This window comes from Delphinus delphis, chromosome 15 (genome assembly GCF_949987515.2).
Source record: "Delphinus delphis chromosome 15, mDelDel1.2, whole genome shotgun sequence".
Lineage (NCBI taxonomy): Eukaryota > Metazoa > Chordata > Mammalia > Artiodactyla > Delphinidae > Delphinus > Delphinus delphis.
In genome coordinates this window covers 11,578,546-11,595,490 of record NC_082697.1, presented here as the reverse complement: position 1 = coordinate 11,595,490, position 16,945 = coordinate 11,578,546, and the positions used below count along the sequence as shown (strand labels likewise).

General features: G+C 43.6%; 1 protein-coding gene across 2 annotated transcripts in view; it reads right to left on the bottom strand.

Moving 5' to 3' along the window:
- Positions 1–16,669, bottom strand: part of B4GALT5 (beta-1,4-galactosyltransferase 5) — a 96,552-nt gene extending 79,883 nt beyond the window's left edge. Inside the window, exon 1 of one of the 2 annotated variants that reach the window (XM_060033427.1) lies at positions 16,604–16,669. In XM_060033427.1, the coding sequence (XP_059889410.1) occupies positions 16,604–16,652 (49 nt within the window). In that variant the 5' untranslated portion in view covers positions 16,653–16,669. Of the gene's footprint in view, positions 1–3,856; positions 3,927–16,603 lie in introns of those variants that run through there. The other variant, XM_060033428.1, reaches the window with a different exon arrangement.
- Positions 16,670–16,945: the final 276 nt, after the last annotated feature.

Genomic DNA, 16,945 nt, shown 5'->3' with positions numbered 1-16,945 from the left:
CACCACCATTCAATGTTTTGTTTAATTGAAACAAAACAATTGGTGCTGGGTCAGTTGGACTTCCATATGGGAAAAAAAAAAAGACACCACTCCTACCTCACACTATCCATGAAATCAGTTTAAGATGGATTGTAAATCTAAATACGAACGATAAAACAAAAGAACAAAAGCTTTTAGATGAAAACATAGAAGAGTATCTTCCTGTCCTTGGGGTAGGCAAAGATTCATCAAACACCAGCCAAAAAGGAAAATTTTGATAAGTTGGGCTACATTAAAATAAGAATTTCTCTTCATCCAAAGACACCTTTAAGGGGAAGCACAGGCCGCACAGTAGAAGAACTAGAAATATGTGGCTGATAAAGAATTCATATCCAGAATATTGTTTAAAAACACACGCAGATTTATAAAGACCAACAAACCAATAAGGAAAAAAAAGGAAAGGCTTGAACACACATTTCATAGAAGAAGATATGCAAGTGGCCAATAAGCACACATAAAGTTGCTTGCGTTCATTTGTCCTCTGAAAAATGCAAATTAAAACCACACCTCAATACCGTCTGTGGGCTGCTGATTCAGAAGATAACAGGGGGGGCCTAGAGCCGAGCCTGGAGGAAGTCCGCCTTGAATGGCAGAGCCAAAAATTATGACTCTGCCAAGGAAACAGAGGGCTCTGGAAGCTGAGGGAAGAGGTGCCTCTGCCTTTGTGCACGAGACCAAGGTCACTTTTCATCCCTGACATTATATTATACATGTATGTGTTTATTTATTCCTTTTCTGTCTCCTGTATCGAACATAAGCTCCATGCAGTCAGGGATTTTGTTTCATTCTCTGCTGAATCCTTGCATCTAGCACTGTGCCTGGCATACAGCAGGTGCTCAGTAATTATTGAAGGAATGCTGAATGAATAGCAGATGTGCATTGAGCACATCTGAGCATGGCAAATGCAGAGGTGACCGAGAGGAGGTGCCTGCAGCCCACTGGCAGGACTGACAGGAAAGTGAGGTAACTGTGGTACAGTGCGATGAGGGCAAGACTCATATGATCAGCAGTCTGGGGAAGTGTTCTGTGAGATTCTAGATGGCCTTTGAAAGGGAGGTGAGACATGCTTGCTCGAGGGGCAGTGAGAGGAGGCCAGCCTGCCTGGAGCAGCTGGTGACTCCAAGGAAAAGGAAAAGGGATGGGGTGAGATCAGAGGGGCCTTAACCCTATAGCTCAGTAGGGGCCCCAGAGTCAGAAAGATCTGATGACCAACCAGTCCTGCCTCTTCCTCACTCTCGCTCTGTGACCTTGGCAAGTCATTTCACCTCTCTGAGCCTCCATTTCCACATCTGTAAAATGTGGATCATAGTTTTTCCTCCTGGGGTTGCTGTGAGGACTAGAGATAGTACGTATAAAGTGCCTGGCATGTAGCAGGCGCTCAATCAATGGGAGCTGTCCTATTCTTACACTTTCTCCTGTGGGCCATAGGGAGCCCTTGAAGGCTTTAGAGGAGAGGAGTGGCCTAAAGAAAGGTGTGTGTGTGGGGGGTGGTCCCTTGAGAAATTCCAAGAGAGCATGAATTGGGCCTCACATGCTTGTCAACACTCAATTACAGACTAGCCCAAGTAAAACACGTGAAGAAAAGGATCCAGAGCCTGAAGTAAGTCAGAAATAACACTATGCCCTCCCCAACCCCTCAAACTCTCCTGTTCCAGGCACCTGCCCCGAGGAAGCCATTGCACAATCCATAAATGCCAATCACCAGTATTGTGATAATATTACAAAGCAGTGACTATCTGAATTCAAACTCCCAGAGGCAATGAGTAGATAAATGTCGTTGACATTTCATAACTGCTTTCCAGGCCCCAGGAGACTTGGCATTGATTACTTCTGGTGCCAGAAACTCCTGTTGACTGAATATTGACTGTGACGTTCACCCTGGTAAACTCCAGCCAGGCAGTCCTTTCAGAGGAAACTGAGGGTCAGAGCAGAAGCTTTAAGAGCCGGTGTGTCCTCTTATCCCTCTACCACAGTGACCATCAATGTTCCACAGAGCAGCTGCCCCACCAGCTGAGTCCCAAAGGGAGGAGAAAATTCCCCCGAGCCCATCAGGCCAGTGATGAACATATAGCATGAGCAAGAAATAAAACTTGGTTTTAAGCATCTGATTTTACTGTTTATTTTACTACAACATAACCTGGCTTATCCTAACTGATCACAAATATATTCTTGCGTCATGAGTATATGCTTTCATGACGCATATGCGTGCGTCAGGCTTTCTCTCAATATATTTTTATAAGGTATAGCCACAATGAAACATGTAACTGAGGTTTATTCATTTCTTGATGATGTTAATTTGTTTCTTTTTTTTTTTCTATTACTGGTCCATAGATCCTTAGCCACAATTCAAAATCTAAAAAATCGGAAACCTAAATGCTTTTTCATAATTTATTTGGCAGTTACGACCTGACCTGACCTGAACTTCTTTGGTGGCAAAACTTGACCTCAATAGACAGAAAGCTATCTATAATCTTTATCATACTTAATATGAATAATCATATGTTCCACTGAGAAAATATTTAGATTTTTACTTACAGGGTGACCCATTCCTCTCAAGGGGTGTTATATAAATATTCAGTGTATGTACCATGTTACCTTTCAAAATTCTGAGATTTTTTTTTTTAATTTCAAAACATATCTGGCCCCAAAGGGGTTTGGATGAGGGATGGTGGCCCAGTAAAAACGTTGCTGCAATGAGCATCTCTTGCAGAATGTCATTTACAAAGATGGCCTCAACAATATTTCCCATTCCCATGTTCTTCTGGAACTTACTTTAATTCCTCTCCCTTTGAACCTGGTGGGATTGTGAATCACTTATAGCCAATAAAAAGTAGTGGAAATGCCAATGCACAACTTCTGAGGAAATGCAGCTTCTGACTTGTTGGTTGGACCATCCACCTTAAGAGCCTTTAGCCACCACACTGTGAGGAAGCCCAGGCCACGTGGAGAGGCCACGTCCAGGTGCTCTGGTCAAGGCCCCAGCAGAGGTCCCAGCTGACAGCCAGCATCAATCACCAGACACGTGAGACAGCAAACCTTTAAACAGTCTAGCCCCCAGCTATCAAGTCATCCTCCACCTTCAAGCCTTCCTGGCTGAAGCCCCAGGCAAGCAGTCCTCACTGTGCCCTTTCCAAATCCATGAGCATAATAAAATGGCTCTTGTTTACACCGCTAAGTCTGGGGTGGTTTGCTACGCAGCAATAGTACCTACAACAGTGCTCTTCTGTATATATCCTGCGCACCAGGGCAAAAGTTTCTCCAGAGCACAAACATACAAGAGTGCATTTGCTGAGCAGTAGGATATGCACATCTTCTGTTTAACTGACTGTTTCCCAATTGTTCTCTGAAATGGGTGTGCCAATTTACACTCTCCGCAGCAGTGAACAAGGACTTCCTGCCTCAACCGTGGCTGCTAATGATGAGACTTTTCCAGGGCTCTGTCTCTCTGCCACGAAGCCCCTCCGAAGAAAGAGAGTAAGATATGAGGAACTGGCATAAAAAGTTAGCAAAAGACCTTCAAGAGCATTGATTCTACAGAGACCTATGGCTTTGCAGTCAAAAGACTGATTTATATCCCTTTTCTAAATTCTGACACTATCTTTTCTATCCTGGACAGGAAGGCCTAGGGCATGACCAGGTGGCTCCTAGGGAGTATCAACTGATGGAAGTGATTCTCTTGTTCAGCAAGTATTTATATCTACCAAAGTGGGTGCCAGGCATTTTTCAAAATGCTAAGAAAAGAAAGAAGAGGAGGAGGAGAAGAAGTATAGGTACCAGATATTTATTGGACTTTTTTAGATATTTAACTTCCACTCACTTCTGCAATAGTTCCAATTTCCTCCTCCTCTGCTTTCAGTCTGTGGGGTTCTCTGAGGTTGTTGACTCCATTTCTGCCTCCAGACTTGAGCCAGGTGAGCCAGCCTGGCGAGTCAGAACATTGTATTCCTCTGGTAATAGTAATTGATTCAGGGTTGGGTAGACCAGTCAGAGCCAATGAGACTCAATTCCCAAACATTTAAATTTGTGCTTTTGGAGAAGCCAACTTTCTCTTTCATGCTAGATATAAATATGAAAGGTTGTGAGGCTGACGCAATGGCAGCCATTTTATCCACATGTGGAGCCTGGGGATGAAGCCGGCACATGGAAAGAAACTGATGCAAGCAACAAAGAGAAATCGAGTCCTGATGACATAACTTGAGTCCTGGATCCATCTAGTCCTAGCCTGCCATTCTTTCCGCCCCCCCCCACCCCCCCCCACACACACCAAGTTTTCTACCTGCTGAACTTTTTCTGTTTTGTTTTATTTTTAATTGAAGTATAACATACATACAGAAACATACACATATCACAAGTGCATAGCTCACTGAATATTTGGAACTGAATATACCCATTTAACAAGCACTCACATAAAAAAGAAGCAGCACATCACTGGCACTCACTTTGTACAAATAGAATCATATATTCTTTTATGTCTGACTTCTTTTGTTCAGCATTATGTTTGTGAGATTCAGTCATATTGAGGAGTGAAGTTGTAAGTCACTCATTTTAACTGCTGAATAGTATTCCATTGTGTGACTATACCACATTTTATTTTCCAGTCAACTGTTATCAGGCATTTGTGCAGTTTTTAGCTGGAGACTGCTATGAATAATGCTGCTGTAAAGTCTTTAGTGTAGTGGCTCTCGTACTAGTAAACTACTCTCTTGACATAACGTATTAGTCAGGACTTTCAACTCAAACTGGCTTAAACAAAAATGAAATTTATTGCCTTAAATGACTATAATGGCCTGAAGCAAGGTTACATGGCTTCAGGCATAGCTGAGTCCAAGGGCTCATGTAATATCAGCACGCAATTTCTCTCCACATCTTAGCTCTGCTTTCCTTTGGGTTGGCTTCATCAGATTCACCTGCTCCCCCTAAGGAGGTGGTCCCCACAGCTAAGGAATCCCTGCCAAAAAAAGAGTGTTCAGGGCTTCCCTGGTGGCGCAGTGGTTGAGAGTCTGCCTGCCGATGCAGGGGACGTGGGTTCCTGCCCCAGTCCGGTAAGATCCCACATGCCGCGGAGCGGCTGGGCCTGTGAGCCATGGCGGCTGAGCCTGCGCGTCCAGAGCCTGTGCTCCGCAACGGGAGAGGCCAAAACACTGAGTGGCCAGCGTACCGCAAAAAAAAAAAAAAAAAAAAAAAAGTGTTCATGATCAAGTCTCATTGGCTTGGTTTCAGTCACGTGGCCATTCCTGAACCAATCAGGGACTAAGGGAATGGAGTGTGCTGATTGGCTGGACCTGGTCACATGCCTACACCCAGAACCAGGGGGCAAGAGGAACTTCATATGAACTACCTGACTGATGGTGGAAAGGCTGACTCCCCAAAGGGAGACCAAGGTGCAGTTACTCCAGTGGAATAGATGCTGGGTAGGCAAAAACAATAGACGTTTGTGGACCATACCAAGCTTTTTTTATGCTTTCATGACTTTACATACTCTGTTTCTGCTACCTGGAAACCCTGGGTTCTCATTTCTCTTCATCCTTTAAGACCCAGCTCAAATATTTTTCCCCAGTGTGATATCTCCCAGAATTCTTGGTCTGGATACTCAGATGGGTGCTCTTGACCTCCATTTCACTCTCCTTCTACTGGTAGAGGCTCAAAAGCTTAAAATGACATTCCCCAGGCTCCCTTGCAGCAAGGAGGCCAGTGGTAAATTAAGTTCTGTCAACTGGATGCATTTGCATGAGATCTGAAGGGTGGGAGGGAGGCAGTGGTCCTCTTCCTGTGGCTGTGGCCCCTGACCAGCCATTCCTGGAAGATGGGAGGAGCATTGGCAGTGGAGTCCTCCGTCTAGTCCCCAGTTTGAAGGGTGTGAGGCAGGAGGATGTGGCAGTGGTGATGGCAGGAGCAGCAGCAGTTTGGTGACTTCTGAAGCATGACCAGAAGGAACCTTAAAGTGGAGGAACCTTAACATCAAAAGTCCAAAATGGGGACTTCCCTGGCAGTCCAGTGGTTAGGACTCTGCACTTCCACTGCAGGGGGTTCGGTTTTGATCCCTGATCAAGGAACTAAGATCCCACATGCCACACAGCATGGCCAAAAAAAAAAAAAAAAAAAAAAAAAAGAGAGAGAAGTCCAGGATGGTCACTCCGATCACTCTTTCACCCCTTCTGGTGACTTTGCAAGCACCTAAATCCTGTATCAAATCCTGTTTTGACTAAAGTACCTGGAGTGGTTTCTATTTCCTGAACTATATCCTGACATAAAATTCTCTGATGTAGAATAATCATAGACACCTCTGTGAGAGCACCAATTACACTGCTTTATGTGTACGTACATACATATGGGTGTATTTTCACATGTGTACATAATAAAACAAGCAATTAAATAGCACTTACGCTGCATCAGGCACTGTTCTAAGCGTTTTACTTAAGGCTTACAGCAACATCTTGAGGGAGGTATTATCACCACCCTCATTCACAGATGAAGAAACTGAAGTGTAGAAGGATTAAGGAACTTGCCCAAAGTCACACAGCTGGTTTTTTTTTAATATATAAGTTATGCGTCAGTTATGGCTGGATTATACATTTCCTTGAGGGCAAGAAAATGTCTCTTTTTCATCTTTGCACCCTTTGTGCCTAAATCAAGGCCTGGCACATGGTAGATATTTGGCAAATATTGGTTAAACGAATGCATGAATAAAATGTTTATGAATTCATCTGAGTCTGCTGTAAGAAAACAAAAAAATTCCCCCTCAAAGTCCAATCATTAAAAAATGTTTCAAGGTATTTCTTTTCCCACTAGAGCATGGGTAAGTAAACTTCTTCTGTAAAGGGCCAGATAGCAACTATTTTTAGTTTTGCAGGCCATACAATCTCTGTCACAACCACCTAATTCTGCTAGTGTAGCACAAAAACAGCCATAGACATGCAGCTGTGTTCCAATAAAACTTTATTTTCAAAGATAGGCAGTAGGCCAGATTGGCCCATGAGTTGTAGTTTGCTAATCCCTGCACTAGAGAATGAGTCTCTGTTGTATCAAAGTATTTACTACAGATTATTGCACTTAGTAAAATCCATCAGTACCTTAATTTTTACTTTGTTTTGAAAAATTACTTTTTAAGCTACCACCCTTCAGCTTATCCCATTTACTTCCTTCAGTATATTAAACTTCCTGGCACATAATTTTCATCATGTCACTCTTCTTATCAAAAACTTTGGTGGCTCTCTATAGCTTATAGAAGAAAGCATAATCTTCATTTGACCTTCAAGACCCTCCATGACCTGGCCATGACCATTTGTATCACTTACTTCTCTCCAACATGTAAGTGGGGATAGAGAATAAGTATTTCAGGTTCTATACTGAGGAGTGTGCTTAGTAACATTCCATGATTCTACACCATACAGGGCTCAGTCAACATTCCATGACTACACAGAAGAAGGGGGTTCAGGGCTTCCCTCGTGGCACAGTGGTTAAGAATCCGCCTGACAATGCAGGGGACACGGGTTCAATCCCTGGTCCAGGAAGATCCACATGCCACAGAGCAACTAAGCCCGTGTACCACAACTACTGAGCCTGCACTCTAGAGGCCATGAGCCACAACTACTGAAGACTGCGCGCCACAACTACTGAGCCCATGCACTGCAACTACTGAAGCCCGTGCACTCTAGGGCCCATGTGCTGCAACTACTGAGCCCACGTGCTGCAACTACTGAAGCCCGCATGCCTAGAGCCCATGCTCCACAACAAGAGAAGCCTCCACAATGAGAAGCCCGTGCACCACAACACAGAGTAGCCCCCACTCGCCACAACTAGAGAAAGCCCACACACAGCAACAAAGACGCAACACAGCCAAAAAATAAAAGAAGTGGGTTCAGCTAACATTTCTTGGGTCTATACAGACGAGGAAGCTCTGTAGACATTCCATAATGATAAGCAAAGAGGCTCTGCAAACATTCAATGATTTTATAGAAGCAGGTGTCCTGCAAACAGTACAAGATTTAAGCCACAAAAAGGGGTTCTGCAAACATTCCATGATTCTGTACATATAAGAGTGTTCCTCAAAAATAGTTCATAATTCTATATACAGGAAGGAAAAGTTGATCAAACACCCTAAAATTCTATACTCAGGGAGTGCTCTGTAAACATTTTATGATTTTATACCTAGGAAGAGACTTACAAATATTACATAATTCTATAGATAAAAAAGGGCTGTGTGAGTCTTCCTTGATTTTCCAAGGTGTTTTGCAAACAGTTGGTGATCCTGGAGAGGGATCTACAAACAATTAATGATTCTACTCAGAAGAGGGTGTTCATTTCCCTGATTCTACTGAGAACAGGAATGCTCTGTAAAGATTCCACGGTACCAAACATAGGAAACTCTGTGTGCAGTTAATGATACTACAGATAGGAGGGTGTTCTGTAAATATTCCTTGATTTCACACAGAGGAGAGGCAGTCTGCAAATATCTCATGATTTTATATGTAGGAGAGGGTTTGGAACACATTCCAAGATTTTACACAGATGAAGGGAGTCCAGCAAACACTCCTTGATTCTGCTGAGAAGACAAAGAATCCCTACAAATGTCCCTCGATGTTACATACAGGAAGAGGATTTGGAAGCAGTTCATTATTTAATACACAGGAGAGTGCTTGGCAAGTGCTTGGGAATTCTGTGGGCTGTAGTGGGCTTGGCAAATCTGATCTTACAAAGGAAAGCTGTGGGATGGGCAGTTCTATCAATGGACCCCAACGGCCAGAGCCCAGAGTCTCTAAATGTTTCAAGTGCACATAAAGATGTTTGAGACCAATACTGACTCCAAAATATAAAAAGGAAACTGCAAAAATTGAAATTAGTCTAAGTTTAATAAAAACATCTACAAAATATAATGTTAGGTCAGCTAGTCATCTACCTCTGAACTCACACGATTGCATCTAACTGTATCTACTGAGCCATGGGGATGCATTTTGTTATGCTTAATATGATGTGGATGCGGCCTTACAAAGTAACAATGCCAGAGGCCCAGGAATATCCTAAAATGACCCTAGATGGGGAAGTTGCTGGAACGTTCCCGTGGGAAGGTTAGAGGACTCTCATCTCCAAGCCACTTGCTGCCCCTACCAGCCCAGCTCCTGAGCAGAACGCTGACATTCCAGAGCTGGGCTCAGTTCATTCTCTGCTGGGGTGAGAAAATATCCCAACTCCCAAGGGACGGACAGGGCTCCACATATCACCCACTGATTGGAGGAAAGGCTGCCCATGTCCGCAACAGGGAAAGCCAGTGAGCCAAGGACATTATGTTGTGGCATGTGCCTGGAGCAATCAGATATTGTCATGGTATCAGGAAGGAAAAACAGCTGTGTCTGCTTCTCCCCCTCCCATCCTCTGAGCCCGCAGCATGACTCCCAGCAGAGTAATGGGGGTCAGAGGAAGGAGCTGTGGCGGCAGCTAAGCCCCAGGGTCACAGGCAGGAATCAGGAATGTTGACCAAAGGCAGTGAGAGAACGTCTGAGTCTAGGGTCTAAACATCCCAGAGCCCGGCTATAATCAATCAGCCCATACGACAGCAAATGTAATATTGCCCTGAGCTAGAGGCCACAGGATGGGCAGAGGTTAGAGCTCTGTTCTTCCATTTTCTTAACCCATACCCCGCCTTCAATGAACATAAAAGCACCTCTGTCTCCTTTGGCATCATTTCGATTTCAAAAGAAATTTTTTCCCTCTAACTCTAAAATGATTAAAGAACACACAGAAGAATATCTTTATGACCTTGGAGAGAAAAGGATTTCCTAAACCAAGCACGAAAAGCACAAAGTATAAAGGAAAAGATTAACCAATTGGACTACATCAAAATTGAATATCCCTCAATGACAAAAGACCTCGCAAAGGGAAAAGACAAGGACAAGCCAGAGAAGATACTCACAACCAATATAACAAAGAGATTATATCCAGAATTTATAAAGAACTCTTACAGATCAATAAGACAAAAGACAATCACCCCAATGAAAAAGGACTAGAGGGTTTTAAAAGGCATTTCTGTGAGAAGAGGTAACCCGTAAACATATGGAAAGGTGCCCAGTGTCAGGATTAATCAGGGAAATACAAACTAAAACTAGAATCAGATACTGTTTTACATCCAGAGATTGACAGAAATTCTACTTCTAGATATGTACTCCAAAGAAATTCTGGCAAGTGAGCATAAGGGGATATATACAAGGGTGTTCATTGCAGCATAGAGTGTAACAGTGAAAAATCACAGGCAACCTAAAGCCATTATTAGGGGAACGGGGGAAAAACTGGTTTTATTTGTCACATGATGGCATACCATGCAACAGTTAAAATGAATGAACTAAAGCTTCTCTATATATCAATAATGTGAGAGAACAGCAAGCTACAAAATGAGACATACAGGGGGATAACATTAGGCTGAATTTAAAACATATAAACAATGAAACTATAAATACTAAAAGAAAATATGAAAGAGGGCTTTCTAATTATGATTCAATGACCAGAAGCCATAAAGGACTGATAAATCTGACTATGTTAAAATAAAAACTTACAGCAAAAAAAGAGAGAGAGAGAAAACCCACAAATGACAGGACATCCCTGGTGGCTCAGTGGTTAAGAATCCCCCTGCCAATGCAGGGGACACGGGTTCGATCCCTGGTCTGGGAAGATCCCACATGCCACGGAGCAACTAAGCCCGTGCACCACAACTACTGAGCCTGCGCTCTAGAGCCCGCAAGCCACAACTACTTAGCCCGCGTGCCACAACTACTGAAGCCCACACGCCTAGAGCCTGTGGTCCGCAACAAGAGAAGCCACCTCAATAAGAGGTCTGTGCACCACAATGAAGAGTAGCCCCCCATACTCGCCTCAACTAGAGAAAGCCCATGCGCAGCAATGAAGACCCAAAGTGGCCAACAAAAAACAACAAACAAAAAAACCACACAAATGACAAGCCAGAGAAAAATTCTTGCAACTCATCCCACAAAGAGCTACTCTCCCTCATGTAAGAAGAGCTCATAGAGACAGATAAGAAAAATGGACAAAACCCAATAGGAAAATGAACAAAGAATATAAACATACAGTTCATAGAAAAGGAAATTCGAATGGCTGTTAAACATATGAAAAGCTGCTTAGCCTCTCTCATTCTAAGAAATGCAAATTAAAACTATAGGAATCTCCATGGTCCATCTATCACTTTGGCAAAGTTCCAGAAGCTTGATAACATGCTGAGTGATAAGAGTTTGAGGCAACAGGAACCTTCAATTCCTGGTGGGGTATAAATTGGCCCAACCTCTCTGAAGGACAATTTGGCAAAATCTATCAAAATGATAAATGCATATACATTTTGATCCAGCAAGTTCATTTCTAGGAATTTGTCCTACAAATAACCCTGCATATGTGAAAGATGACATTTGTATGAAATTATTTAACAAAAACATGGGCCATAATAGAAAAAAAAAAAAAAAAGGAAACAAAAACCCATTGTCCGTTGAGACGAGATTGGTAAAGTAAACTGTGATCCATCAAATAACAGAATACGACGCAGCAGTTAAAAAAAAAAAAAGAATGATGACGCTCTCTATGTACTGATATGGAAAAGTCTCTAAAATACATTGTTATGGGAAAAAATAAGTGTGATGATACCTACCTTGTATAAAAACTGTAGGAAAACAAGACTGTATGTTTGTATTTGCACATGTATTCAAAAAGATACTCTAAATGGGGCTTCCCTGGTGGCGCAGTGGTTGGGAGTCCGCCTGCTGATGCAGGGGACACAGGTTCGTGCCCCGGTCTGGGAAGACCCCACATGCCGCGGAGTGGCTGGGCCCGTGAGCCATGGCTGCTGAGCCTGCGCGTCCGGAGCCTGTGCTCCGCAACAGGAGAGGCCACAGCAGTGAGAGGCCCGAGTATTGCAAAAAAAAAAAAAAAAAAGATACTCTAAATGAACACATACAAAAATAAAATAGTAATTACCTGTTGCAGGGGGAGGGAACCATATGAATCATTCATTACTCATTTAGGAATTAAATGTTGAAACAATGGAAGTGCACATACATATACACACACATGCAAATCAGTTTATGCTTCTTCCCTGCTTAAAAACTTCCAAGAGCCACGCCCTGAAATAATAATAAAAGTCAACACCTCACTGAGGCCTACGGACCCAGAAGGATCAGATACCAACCAGCCATCCTCTCTAACCCCCTCTGGTCACCCTATCCTCACCTTTCTTCATCTCTTTCTCTATATGTTCATATGGTTGTGTGACTGAAAAAAACAAAAAGTATAAAAAGGTATCAAAAAACTGGAACCCTCATACACTGCTGGTCGGAATGCAGAATGGTGCAGCCACTTTGGAAAACAATCTGGTAGTTCCTCAAGCAGTTAAACATAGAGTTACCACATAACCCAGAAGTTTTACTCTGAGGTATACACAAAAAATATATGAAAATATGCGTCCACACAAAAATTTGTACATGAGTGGTCATAGCAGCATTAGTCATAAAAGCCCAAAAGCGGAAACCTTAAATGCATATTACTAAGTGAAAGAAACAAATCTGAAAGGACTGCATACTGTATGATCTCAGTTATATGACATTCTGGAAAAGGCAAAACTATGGAGACAAGATAAGGATCAGTAGTTGCCAGGGATGGGGGCAGGGGGAAAGATGAATAGGCGGAGTGCAGAGGAGTTTTAGAGCAGTGAAAATAAACTTTATGATATTATGATGGTGTATATAGGTCATTACACATTTCTCCAAAGTCATGGAATGTACAAGAGTGAACATACAAGCCTAAGGTAAACTGTAGACTTTGGGTGATTATGATGTGTCCATGTAGGTTCATCTTTGATTTAAAAAAAATGTACCATTCTGGTGAGTGATATTGACAATGGGCAAGGTTATGCACAGTGGAGGGGGGAGGTTATGTGGAAATCTCTGTACCTTCCTTTCAATTTTGTTGTAAACCTAAAACTGCACTAAAAAAATAAAATAAACAATTAACACGTACACAAACACATTCCTCAAGGGGGAAAGAGACACAATTTTAAAATATATATATTGTTTGAGTTACTGATGGAGGTGAAACTGAGGGTCACCTGTAGCCAACCATGAGCAGCAGCGTGCCCCCAGGAAGGACTGAGTGAACTGGGGAAAAGCAAATTCAAATGTGTCCTTCCTCTGCTCAAACCTTTTTCCATAGCTCCCCATTGCCCTCAAGAGAGAATCCAAATATTCTTAACATTTGCCAAGACCTGCATGAACTGATCTCTGGGCACCTGTCATTCCTCCTCCACCTTTTCCACTCAGTCTCTTTTCTCAGGAACATGGACGTCACTGGTTTTCTTTATGTCCCTTGCATGAGCCCTGCCCCCCTCTCTCCCCCAACACACACCCCTTTTCCCTGAAAACCTCCCCTCCCTTTCCCACTCTCTGAGGCTAAATAAGCCTACACACCCTGCCAGGTGGAACAGCAGGGAGGCAGCCAGTGTGGCTGGAGTGGGCTGCGGGGGTGGGGGGGGGTGCAGGAGGACCGAGGTCAGAGGTAACATGGGTGGGGGCCATCACAGAAGGCCTTGCTGATCAAAGAAAGGCTTTTACTCTGAATGAGCTGGGAGCCGTGGGAGATTTTGTGCAGAGGGACAGGATCTGACTTAAGATTCCTTTAGCTTTTGGGGAGTGGCTAGCAAGGGCAGAAGTAAGAAGACCCAACACCCTCAATCAGAATTAATCCCCATTTGGTCTATGCCCCCAGAACACACGCATGGACTGCTTTCAACAGGCAAAAGCCTTTACTTCTCTTTCATGTTCTAGTTGACTATAAGCCACAAGAGCTGAAGCACAGTAGATAAGACCTCTGGGGTTGAAGTCCATCCCTCTCCACCTAACAATCGGGTGTTATTTAGTTTGTTGGAACCTCAGGTTTTTCATCTGTAAAATGCGGTTGATAAACTGTACTGACCTCCATAGAGCTGTAGTGAGGATTAAAGGAGTTAATCCACGTAAAGTGTGCCTGCAGCATGATCAATCTCAATAAACATTAGCTATGATTATAAAGTGTCTGTCTGCACTACTATAATAAGAACTCTGTGTTAATTTAACCTGGCTATGCAGAAGCAGCTCTCAGGCTGAGTTTGCTGGAAATCCAAGCCTCTGCTGACGGCAGGAGGTCTCCCCGCTTTCCTGTCTCTCCCCCACTCCCCCCATCCCGTCCTCCTCCTCTTCTCTGTCCTTTTCCTCCTTGGTTTGTTATGGTTCTTGCAACAGGTTCGTGCAGAGTCTTTACATGTTAACACTTCCAAAGGACACCAGTGATCCACGGGCTTCCTGGACAGATGAAGAGACTCGTGCAAACATCCAACCACAGGATGGAGGGGTCGATGGGGCCTCAGAGCCCTCATCTAATGCACATCGAGATACAGAACTGGGGGACCAGAAAGCTGAAACCACTAGGCACAGGGCGCAAGGGTTAGGGACAGAACTGGGGCAGGAACCCAGGTTTCCTCTCTCCAGGGCTGAGGTACTTTTGTTTCCTTTTATCAGTTTTTAATTACACAAGTAAGGCAGTCTCCTCCTTTTTAAAAAATGCAGGTGAATGTAAAACATGTCTTTAATGACCACCCTGTGCCACCTGCCAACATTCTTTATCCACGAACCTGCTCTATTTTTCACCAAAGCACCAGTTTCCACTTGACATACCACCCACTGGAACGAAAACTCCAAGAGGGCAGGGAGTTCAGTGATTTACTCATAGCCGTGGTCCCTGTGTAAGGACCACTCTGTGCCTGGCACAGAGTTAGTGCTCAGTAGATACCTGTTAAAAGAATAAATGATACCCTGCCATCCTTGCCCCCTCCATGCCAAGTTAACCATTATTATCAGTTTGGCTTTTTCAACCATTTAGACCAGTACCATCCGATAGAACGTTCTACAGTAATGGAGGTAGGCTGTATCTGCACTGTCCAATACACTAGCCACTAGCCACATGTGACTACTGAGCCCTTGACGTGTGACTGATGCCACTGAGAAACTGAATTGTTTATTTAATTTTAAATAAATGTTTACACTTAAATAAATAAGTAAAATTCAAAAATAAATAACTAAGTAAACTTTTACCTTTAAATGTAAATAGCTATGTGAGGCTAGTGACAACCGTATCAGACGGTGCTGTCCCAGACATTGTTCCGTGTGCATTTACATATATATATTACTCACACACTGCTTTGCATTTTTGTGTTTTACATCAGTGTTCAAGTCTGTAAATCCTTCAGCTTCTTGCTTTTTGTCACTGAATGCTATATTTTGGAAGTGAAAACACCTCAGGCCATATTAATCTGCCCCTTTCTTTTTAACTGCTGCACAGAAATCCACAGTGTGGGTGTACCATGATTTGTTTAGCCATTCTCTACTGAGAGGTACTTAGATGGCTTTCAATTTACCATTATTAAAAACAGTGCTTCAATAAATGTTACTGTTCATATCTCCTTGGGCACAAATAGGAACTTTTCTCTCTGGTGAATAGCAATAATTATTATTATTGTAATTATAGTAAAATCACTTACATTTATTGAGTCTTTATTATGTGCAAGGCATAGTACTAAGTCCTTTACATGTATTAACTGATTCAATTCTTATTACAGTCTAATAAGGGAGGTTTTATTATTATCTCCATAGTACAGATATAGCAACTGAGGCACAGAGAAGCTCAGTAATTTGCCCAAAGTCACACAGCCAATGAGTGGCAGAGCTAGAATCTGTACTTGGACAGTTGCCTCTGGGGTTGTGTGTTCAACCTGGAGTTTTCTAAGCTCCTGCCACACTACCATGCAGAGGGTAGAGGGGCTATATCAGTGTACACACAGACATGGGTTCTTCACCTGCAGGGCTGAGCTGCCACCTCAGGGATCTCTTCTCAGGGCTGAGAGCCTGGGTTCCTCTGTTTAGGGTAAGACATGCATCCCTGGAAATGTTGGGGCTCGGTCAAGCTGCCATTTGGGTTTATCTGGGCAGCAATAAACTCCTGCTGAGGCACCCTGCATCTTGTCCCCTCCCCTTATAGGCCCCAGGTATTCCTCCCTGACCGGCAGTGAGCTCAGAGTGGCATAAATAAAGATGACAGCAAGAGAGAGGGAGTGAGAGCGGCAGGCGGACTTACGCAACCCAGTGGAAAGTGATACAGGCCGACTTGCTGATTGGAAACAAATAGAAAATGAGTCGGGCAGAACTTCCTGGAATCCAGGTCTAGGAGCTGCCAAAAATGGGCCTCCTCCCCTAGGAACAATTGAATGTCACTGGGGTAACTGCACACAGCTGGCAAGAGAGGTCTCCTGCCCACAGCCTCACAGAGCAGCCTGTGTGAGCTAGGCCGAGCTCCAGAGGGAAAAAGGGCCTGGCGAGGTGCCCCGTGAGGCCATCTGAGGAGACACTGCAGTCTCTCATGCTGGACCAGCCTCTGCTGTAACCAGGATGATGGGCCACAGGCTGGGGGTTCCCCAGGGTGAGTCTCAGGCACAGCTAACGAGGAGGATTCTAGGCCAGTGGGCAGGCCCAGAACTCAGAAGCTAGGATACCTGTGTTCCAACACGAGCTTTTCCTGCTGCATAACCCTGGGCGTGGCATAACCTCTCGTTCTTCTCCTTAATAGAAAGGGAATAAAAATGGGATAGTAGATTAAAATGGGACTAGTACAAAGGGGATAAAAACATTATAAGACTCAAATAAGACAGAGGTCCACAAAACTTTTAGGAAAAGTCACTTAGTAAATATCTTAAGCTCTGAGGGCCACACAGTCTCTGCCACAACTGCTCAGCTCTGCCATCAGAGGCCAAAGCATCCACAGACAACAAAATTGTTGGGTACGGCTGTGCGCCAACAAAACTTTATTTTTGTACACTGAAATTTGAGTTTCATAT